Below are 9,764 nucleotides of genomic sequence, written 5' to 3'. Positions count from 1 at the left end.
AGTTAGACAAAGTTAGGTCACAGAAGTAAAGGGTTTGTGGCGTGATGAAGATGGTGTAAGTTAAGACCAAAAACTATGTTAATATACTGAGGGCTCAGAGGGTGGTAGGGTGGGGAAGGGAAGGGAGAAAGGGGAGCTGATATCAAGACGTTCAAGAAGAAAGAAAATGTATCAATGATGAGGGCAGCAATTGCACAATTATGCTTCATCGAGTGGAACTGTGGATTGTAATACTCTCTGTAGCAGCGCCTAATAGAATGTTTTTAGACATTTAAAAAAGGTTGGGAATGGAGACTTGAGGAGGGACTCGCTGGCTGCAGAATAGAGTTTGTGTGTGCGTGTGGGAGACCAGGGTGTGAGTTCCCGACAACGCACCTCACACACGCCCAACACTCGGCTGTCTGCAGGGCTAGCAGGTTGCCTTGATGCTGAAGACTTAGACAGACTAGGAAGAAATGCCAGGCCATCTACTTCAGAAAATTAGCCTATCTAACCCTTCTGAATTGCACTACAATAGTACGTGATGTGGTGCCCCTGACGAGCTCTCAGGTTGACAGGCCCTCCGCGCCTCAGTGAGTGGACTCGCACACCCTGAGGAGCTGGTCAACACTTTGTTCTGTCGTACAGACGTCACCGTGACCCAGAGCCTGCAGTCAGCAGGTAAGAGCACAGCGTCTGCTAGCAGTGTGCATGAGGGATTGGAAAGAAAGATGAGAGGGGAGTCTAGAATAAAGGGAACCATTGTGACGATACAGGTCTGACATTGCTCACCCACTCAACCAAAACCTGTCACCTTCTAAGTATTTCCCACCCTACTAAGTCCCATGAACACAGGAAAATTAAGAACCAGTGCCTATCCCGAAGCTTCTGACAGCTAGATCTATTAGGGCCATGTGCCATGCTGAGAGCCCTAGGGATACACAGGAAGGTGGGATTTTGAAATTATTTGAGAAAGAAAATGTAACAGGTGATTGAAAGAGAGGGAATGAAAAAGAAAATGGATGGGGATAAAAACCAAACCCTGGCCGGGAACAGTTGAACAGAGAATGTGTAGCATGCATAGAAATTAGGAAGTGGGGAGGGAGAGCTGGGTTTTGGTAGGAAGGGGTTGACGACGTCAGTTTTGGACGTGGTGAAACATGTCAACCATCAGAGTGGAGATGCTAGAACGCGAAGAGGGTAATGAAAGTAGATCCTCCGTGAGAAGCCTGGGATGGACTACAGATTTGGAGGTCCTGAATTCTTGTTCTTCAAGGCAGGAGTCGAAGCTGCGTGAATGGAGAAGCTAACAATAGAGCCAAGGCTGGGTGGATAGGGGTACCTGTCATAGATGGATGTGAGAGTTAGGGGTATTTAAAGAGCTGATTAAGTGAGGAGACCTACATTCAGGAGAAATGTAGCTTCTTCATTTGGAGAAGAGAAGCAATAGTTGATAAGCTGTTAAAAAACAAGCTCCTGGAGCAGGGCTACCAACGGGGACAAATTGGTTCATTATGGCTGATGCGGTGAAATTAGACCTGATTATGTAAAACATGGGAGTCTTGGAATAACTGGAATGGGGGGGAGGGATGTGTGGAAGCCCAGGAATGGGAGACGTGGAACAAGTGCGTGGGCCCTTTCATGAGCTGATGCAGGATACTGGATCATTACCAGGACAGTGGAGAGCCACACACATTCAACGTGATGACAATCTTTGAGCAGGACATTGTTGTGTCTGACTCTGTTGATGAAGCAACTTGATTGCTATGCAACATGCAAATTGCCCTTTTTTCCCTTAATAGGTGAGCTACGTTTCTGGCAAGGTGTTGACCTCTAATTTTTATTGTTCTGGTTATAGAACAGTTCCAGTATACCCACATTTTACAAATTTGGGTTTGTTCCAGTTTCCTGTCATTGGCCATGACTGAACTGGGAAGAACTGGTTTGAAGCCCTACTCTTCGGCCAGTTCAAACCCAAAGCCAAACTCACCACCGTTGTGTTGATTACAACTCATTGCAACCCTATGACATGTAGTAGCTATATCATGCTGGGCAATTAACTGGTGTGTTTCATTTTCTTCATTAGTAAGAGAGGGTAACATTTATACCTCAAACACTGATTTGCTAAAAGCAACCCACTGTTCTGGAGTCTGGTAAGGCTCCTAGGGCCCCTATGTAGGGGTTCTGAAACCGGCAGTCTCCAGGGAGCACACATCCTCATCTTTTTCTTGTGGAGCTGGCAGCTGGTGGGCTCGCACCACTGACCTTGTGGTTAGCAGCCCCGAGCCTGAAGTACAGCACTGTGAGGACTACACTATAGGTGAGGCAGGCAACATGCTTACTCAGGGCTTGGCTCATAGAATGGGATCTCGCACATTTTCAGTTATTGTCATGAGCGATGCCAGGTCCTGAGACCGGGTGTGTGATTTTTTTGGGGCTTCTCGTTTGTGAGACTATAGGAAGCTATGGGAGAGATTTCTGGAGAAATCTTTTCAAATTGAGAACCCTTTGTCAATATTGATGCTGGATTGGGAGTATCATATATACTCGAGTATAAGCCAACCCGAATATCAGCTGAGGCACCTAATTTCACCACAAAAACTACATTACCAATGTGCTGAGAAGCTCAGTTGATACTCGAGTATATACGGGAAGTTATTTCTAAGGGACCCTTTTCATGCCATAACTTATGGTGATACACTTTGCGGTCATAGCTGTTGTTCATGTGATTGCATTTGCTTATAGCGGCATTTGGCGCCATATGTTGAGATTGACCCTTCTCGATTAGATTGCATTTGGTTCCTTCAGTTCAAAGGTCTCCCTCTGTGAGGCCACTGAGGAAACACCAGAGGCAAAGAACAGGCAGTGTCCGCTCCTGGGGAGGTGAGAGCCTGGACTTGAGAGGAAAGAAGGAGATGGGTAAAAAGACTTAAGAACAAAGGAAGGGGTACTCCCCCACCCCCCCAAAGGAATTTTTTTCAAAGCTATATATTTAAGGTTTCCCCTCCGCCCAAACAATCATCACCTTCTAAGTACTCTCCATTACAGTTATACATTTGTCAAATCTGTGATTCCATTCTCGGAAACACTTTTCAAGCTCATCTGTTTGGATGGCTGACAGCACCTCCCTCGTTTTTTTCTTCACCTCTTCTTTGTCTTCAAATTGCTGTCCTTTCATGTCCCTCTTCATTCATGGAAACAAAAAGAAGTCCCACCGAGCAAAGTCAGGTGAGTAAGGTACATGGGGCAAGAGAGGCAGGCTATTTTTTGCCCCAAACTGGTGCACTGAGATGGCTGCATGAGCAGGTGCCTTGTCGTGGGGGCAAAACCTGTCCCTGTCTGCCACAAATCAGACCTTTTTTGCCAAACACTGCTGTGCAATCTTTTCAGAACCTCCAAATAGAACACTTGATTAACAGTCTATAACCTAGTGGAACGAACTCCCAATGCACTATGAATTGACAATTTTGTCTGTTAGGGAAGTTGATGGACATACAGAACAAGGTTTGTCATCAATTGACATTTCACCTTTTTTGAAACAAGAAAACCACTCCTACACTTGAGTTTTTCCCCTAGCGCTGTCCTTGTAAGCTGTGTTCAACATCACAACTGTTTCTGCGACATTTTCCCCGAGCAGGAAACAAACTTTCACAGCCTCATGCTCTTCTCTTAAACCGGCCCTCACTGTGGCCAAAGAGAACCTTCCCAGGTGACCCCACTGGGTACACGAACTCAGAGCGTGTTGCTTGATGCTCCCTTAGTGGGGACAATGCATACTATGCAAGTTCTGCTCAGCCCAGTGCAATTCCGGTTTTTGGGGGTACCCCCTTTTTTGAAGGCAACATCTGAATAAGTGTGAAGTATTAGTTCAGGCAGAGGCTGCAAATGCCGAAAAGACTCCAAGTGGAAGCCTGATCTGGCTCAGGTGGAGTCAATTAAGATTCCTTTGTAATGGTGTCTGTGCCTGGCCATTGGTGGGGACTGGGCGGTGTCCCCCCATTTCCTAGGTTCTGGTTCACAGCTATCCCCCAGCCTCCCTGGTTCTTCCTCCGAATCTCCCCTCTCTCCGGTGGCGTCAATTTCCCACCCCCAGTGAGAATGGAACTCCCGTAGTCTGTGTTCTTAGGACGGCCTGAAAGGTAGTACATGGAGGATATGTCCTTCTCCCATTGGGTTGCAAACGGGTGGAGGGGAATGCTCCCATCTCTCCTTGCGGTCATCCCCAGTGGTGAACAGTCAACACACATGCTTGTGAAATTGAATTGACCCGCGCCTCCCCCCAGGCACCTGAGGCTGACAGTCAGTAAGCAGCAGAAGTTGTTCAAAGCCACTCACCCACGTAGGAGCAAAGGAGGCAGGGCCCCTGCTCACCAGAGCCACTTCCTCCTCGGCCCAGAGTGCACGTGCCAGACACAGGGCAGCCTGGTCCCCAGAGCCGCCAGGCCACCTGGCATAAAAGCCAGAAGCTCATTGTCCTGGGAGGATGTGACTAAGGACTTTGCGGGAACGGCACATCCCAAGCTGCTCGGAGCCTGTGGGACAGACTGGCGTCCCATCTGTGCACACGCTATACTCTCGTTGTCTCAGGCCAGCCCGTCTGAAGAGCAGGGCTGCTTTGGCCCCGTGGCCAGTAGCGACCCTCTGATTGGAACGGAGTCACTTTGCAGGGAGTAGCATGGCCAAGTCAGTTGGCAGGAAAATGCAGAGGGCACTAGCTTCTGTGTCCTGTGGTTGAACGTGGCCAGTCTGCTTTGCTGCTCTGGCTGTTCTCTCTCACTGAGGGGCACAGTTTTGAGTGTGTGTGCCAGTTTCTTTTCACTGCCCGGACCTGAAGAGACACCCACTAGGGAGGCCCCATGGGCCCTTGGCTCCTGTTAAGCGTCACTGCCCGTTGCTGTCTCTGGCCACGCCCTCTAAGTCATGTGTTTTCTTTCACAGTACATCTTTGTGGACGCATATGCCCAGTACCTTTGGATCACGTTCGACTTCTGCAACACTATCCAAGGCTTTTCCATACCTTTTCGAGCGGCTGATCTCCTCCTGCACAGCAAGGCCTCCAACCTTCTCCTGGGATACGACAGGTCTCACCCCAACAAGCAGGTAGGAGCTTGCTGGGACGACACGCAAGTGTGGGGCACCTCTAGTATTCTCCTCTGCCTGTGGGGACTGCCTGTGCTGTGAGTGACTTTTCTTCTGTATTGCCCTCCCTCCCTTTGGGACTCAGTCTTTGTGGCTCCTGTATCACTTACCAGGGCTTGGTACGCCAAGCTCGTTCCAAGCCAGGATCAACAACACATTGCAGTTGGCAGACATGTGAGTTCAACATGCTGCCCTTGTAAGGTGCAGGTGTTGGCCCTTGGGATAGATGGAGGCCCCAGCATTTAATGGGTGCAGGGGGTAGAGAAGCTTGGCTTAACTCTGCAACCTCCTGGTTACACTCTCTTCTGCCTGCCCCATCCTCTACCTTACATGCATGACTTCTGCCTGGATGTGTTTGCCATTATTATTGACTTCGATACTCTGCCTCTGTGAGTGTGTTTGTTTGTGTTAATGCCCTATAAGTGGGTGTGCTTTCTTCATTAATTTAGGCTAGAAGGAAAGGTTAGAGACGAGAGAGAACCCGAGTAGGGTTTAGACCTCCAGGCTGGAATTTGCCAAGTCAAGGATACTGGCCAAAGCCCTGAGACCTGCAGATCTTGCATGGTTGGGGCCAGTGTTTTTCTTCTCTGCAGCTTGTTTAACCAAAACATAATCTGTTGACCTTTGCCTGCCTTAGGGCGTAATCTAACTCCGGCTGGGTCATTTTACCAGGGTAGGTGGATTATTGTTCATTGTGGTGGTTCGTAGGGGTGGCTGGAGGAAGGAGTTCTGTAGTGAAGGCAACCATAAACCTGCTAAGCTGTTCACTGAGAGGCTGGAGGGTCTAGTCCACCCAGAGGTGCCTCAGAGGAAAGGCCTGGTGATCTATTTCTGAGCAATCAGCCACTGGGAGCCCGATGGAGCAGCCTAGAGTAGCACAGGTCTGCTCTGACACACAGGGATCACCACGTCTTAGGATTGACTTGACAGCAACTTCCTGGGGCCGGAGCATCCTCCTGAGGCTGTCTTCAGAAGTCATGGCACTCTGGCAAAGAGGAATGTGCTAGTTCCATCTGACCGTTACCTGCTCGTAGTCACATGGGCCCCTTTGGCAGTCTGTTCCTCTGAACTTGGCCCTCTCCATTCCACTTTAGTCACCAGAGCTCGTTATTCGCCTTTAAGGACACTTTTCCCAGCCAAGAAGTCCCAACTATAATCCTCTCGTTTTTACTGTCACTTAGGAACTAGTGTCCGATAATCCACAAACGAGAGACCAGTCACCCGAGAGCCTTTGCTTCTGTGGAGAAGAATGCCACGCCAGACATGGCCCTTCTGCCCTGCCTTTGTTTGCACGTGGAGTCACTGAGCTGGCGTGGCACGCCTCGTGGCTGTTCACGGGTAGTGTGCCATGCCAGGCAGGCTTCGTTTGGGCGTGCCTCGTGTCACTTCTCGTTCTCTGATCTTTGCAGCTATGGAAATCAGATGATTTTGGCCAGACCTGGATCATGATTCAGGAACATGTGAAGTCATTTGCTTGGTAAGTTGCGCCATTTCTTTTCTCCAACTCTTGGCTCCTTCATCACGGACAAACCCTCAGGTTAGGCATTTGGCGTAAGAAAGGCGTTTCCATAGCTGGAAGCGGTCAAGTACAGTACACTCCTTATGGGGGCTTGAGAACAACTGGCCACTGGTGAGGAGAGGGGTAGAACTTTAAGGCCAACGGGGAACCTTGAAGTTTCTGAAGACATAAAAAATATATATTACATTGGGATTTTTCTCCATATAACAGTCTTTCATTTGCCTATTCATTCGATAATAGAAGTGAACATTTTAATATTTTCCCCTGGTGGTATAGTGGTTATGTGTTGGGCTGCTAGCCTGGAGATCAGCAGTTCGAAACTACCAGCCACTCTGAAGCTACCAGGCACCTGAGGGAGAAAGATGAAGCTTTCTACTCCTGTAAAGCGTTACAGTCATGGAAACCCAGTATCACCACTCACACCACTGGTCCTGTAGGGATCATCCGCCCTGGATTCCCTGTGTTTCCAGTTCCTATCTGTACCAGTGTACATCCTCTGGTCTAGCCAGACTTGCAAGGTAGAATTCATATCATGATAGTGAGAGCGCATCCTGGCCCACCAGGCCTTGAGGACGATGACCCCAATTAGAACAGCCAGTAACAGAGAGAACCACATGGCCAGCCCCACTATGGGACATGATGGCCCTCACTGACCCATGGCCCTGCGGGGAACACCAGAGACACAGTGTGGGAATTGCACCTGATCTGATCCCACCACACTGAGGCAAAGCACTGGGGGAGTGCAGCGGATCAGCAAGGGAAAGGAGCAGCAAGGTCCCCAGTGAATGCTAAAGGTGGACTTTGGGGCCAGGGCGTGGTGCCCCAACAGACTGGACTGGAAAACACTCTTAAAGGCCAGCGATCCTTGAACTAACTACAAGCTTTTCTTTCTTGTTGTGTTTTTATTTGTTCTTTGTCAGTGGTTTGTTGTTGCTGCTGTTTTGTTGTACATTGTTGCTTGGTTTTGCTCTGTTTTGTTTTTGTGCATGTTGTCTCCGCGGGTCTGTCTGGATAGGACAGGCTGGATGAACAATCGGGAGGAGAAAACAACGGGACCGAAAATTCTGGGGGGACATGGGAGGAAAGGAATTCTTGTGCGTAACGCTCAGAGAAGAAGGGGGCCAGTCCCAGACACAGTTCCAGATGGGAGGGTTACCGCCCCCTGGAGGAGGTTGCCAATGGTCAGGACAGGTTCAGGGTTACTGGGCACTGGTGCTAGGGTAAGAGATTCTAGACAGAGGAACACAATGTCAAAGACACGGAGGTGAGATGTTGTGGGGAGAGCAGTTGAGTGTGATTTTTAGACAATGTTGAGTGACGTTTGGAAAGCAAAGTTCGTATCAGAATCTAGAGTGCTTGATAAAAGGAGTGGGACTGAACATTGTCGGTTTGGTAAGGGGAGTGAGATAAATCAGCCGCCGGCCACCTGGGGGAAGCGGAGTGGTTTCTGATCCTCATAGTTGCAATGATACAGAATATAATTTGGAATATATCAGTTTCTATGGCACCAGGAAAATGCATTAACCTGACCGGCCCTGGAGAGGGACTGCTTGTGAGTGAGGCTATCTGGCTGTTCACTTGACCTTCCACACGGATGCCTAGGAGGTGTCATGAACTTGCTCCTTCCACACTGAATGCCTCCACTGGCCAAACCACCTCCGTCTGTCCACAATCTTCCCACTCTCGGTTAACAGAAAGCCCATTTCTCTAGCTGCTTAGGCCACCATTGGTCCCACCTTTGTTTCATGCTCTGTGTAGTCGACCCAGCAGGTTTGTCCCACCTTCAAAATATATCCAGCATCACCTTAGAGCATCACTCAGCTACACCTTTCTCCAAGCTATCGTCATCACCCCTTAGTCCCCCAGCTGGTCTCTCTGCCTCCTCTCTTGTCTTTCTACGGTCCAGTCTCAGAGCATAGCCAGGTCGATCCTGTCCCTTCTCAGCTCAGAATCACTGATGCATCATTGCTTCTCGGGGGCACTTCTTACCAGGGGGCCTTTCCCTGGCGTGTGCTCACCCCAGATGCACAGTTGATTCTCACGATTAATAGTGCCCAACACTGAATTAGCAAATACTGCACACGCATCATGAAGAGGAACCACAAGGTTAGCTTCCTGGGAACCAACACGCGCAGCTCATGTTGTACACAGTGGGGGGTGCATGTGAACCCAGCGGATTGGGGGGTGCGTGTGAACCCAGCTGCCCTGCACTTGCCCATGAATGAGTGGAAGCACCCCAGAATCGATTTGTACGTTACAGAGGCATTTTGGGAAGGAAGCGAATTTTCAAATGGGAGATCTTCCGACAGTGAAGTTTCCTGCACCCCCGATAGAGTGGCATGGGACTGGGCAGCATTTCCTTCTGTTGTCCGGAGATTCGCTGGGTTAGAACCAGCTTGATGGCACAACTGGATTTCGGAGTGTGTGTGTGTGTGTGCCTGTGAGGGGGGGAGGCGAGGGGGGACACGGAGCAGAACACCTAGCTGGTGCTCTGTTGCTAACTGACAAGTTGGAGTCCACCCGGAAGCACCTTGAAAGAAAGCTGGAGGTGTGCTTCTGACCCGCAGCCCTTGGCACCCTGTGGGCACAGTTCTCCCACACACAAGCTTGCCACGAGGCAGAGCCGACGTGATGGCAAGGGGCAATCACCTTAGAATCCATGGTCCCTTACCTCACTGTCAGTCGCTCGTCAGTAGCCTGGACCTGCATAAAGCAAGGGTTTAGTCAGTTTTGTGCCCTGACACATCTCCCGTGAGCGAATCACTGGATTTGTAACTTTGGTAGATATTGTGACTTGTTCTATCACACCAACATAGGACACTGGTACTTCTGTTCACAGCCCATTGATCTGTTAGGTCAGAAAGAGTCTTTAGTGCAGTTCCAAGTAGTTTTTTTCTCTTATTGTGCGTGTGCTTAATCATCTCTTTAATGTTGTAAGTCATTTCTATGGAGTAGAAATGCCCCATCTGTTATGAAAGCAGTCTGCCACATCTGTCTCCTGCAGGGTACTTCCTGGGTTCAGACCACTGAACTTTTGGCTAGCATGCAGGCTTTTAATCTGCCACCAGCGCTCTGTTTATCTGTTTCAAAACCCAATCCACTGCCATCAAATTAATTCTAACACATA

The 9,764-nt window shown here is 49.3% G+C and overlaps 1 protein-coding gene across 1 annotated transcript in view; it reads left to right on the top strand.

Annotated features, from left to right (window-relative positions):
• The window catches only part of SORL1 (sortilin related receptor 1), a 212,167-nt gene that overhangs the window by 42,028 nt on the left and 160,375 nt on the right, over nucleotides 1-9,764 (top strand). The window contains exons 5-6 of the mRNA XM_030886981.2: nucleotides 4,918-5,079; nucleotides 6,528-6,595. Coding sequence (XP_030742841.1) covers nucleotides 4,918-5,079; nucleotides 6,528-6,595 — 230 coding nt within the window. The remainder of the gene's footprint in view (nucleotides 1-4,917; nucleotides 5,080-6,527; nucleotides 6,596-9,764) is intronic.

Source organism: Echinops telfairi, unplaced genomic scaffold, assembly GCF_000313985.2.
Source record: "Echinops telfairi isolate 266 unplaced genomic scaffold, ASM31398v2 ScPeMD7_5167;HRSCAF=5991, whole genome shotgun sequence".
NCBI lineage: Eukaryota > Metazoa > Chordata > Mammalia > Afrosoricida > Tenrecidae > Echinops > Echinops telfairi.
The sequence above is the reverse complement of the archived record's forward strand: the minus strand, read 5'-3'. Positions and strand labels throughout refer to the sequence as shown.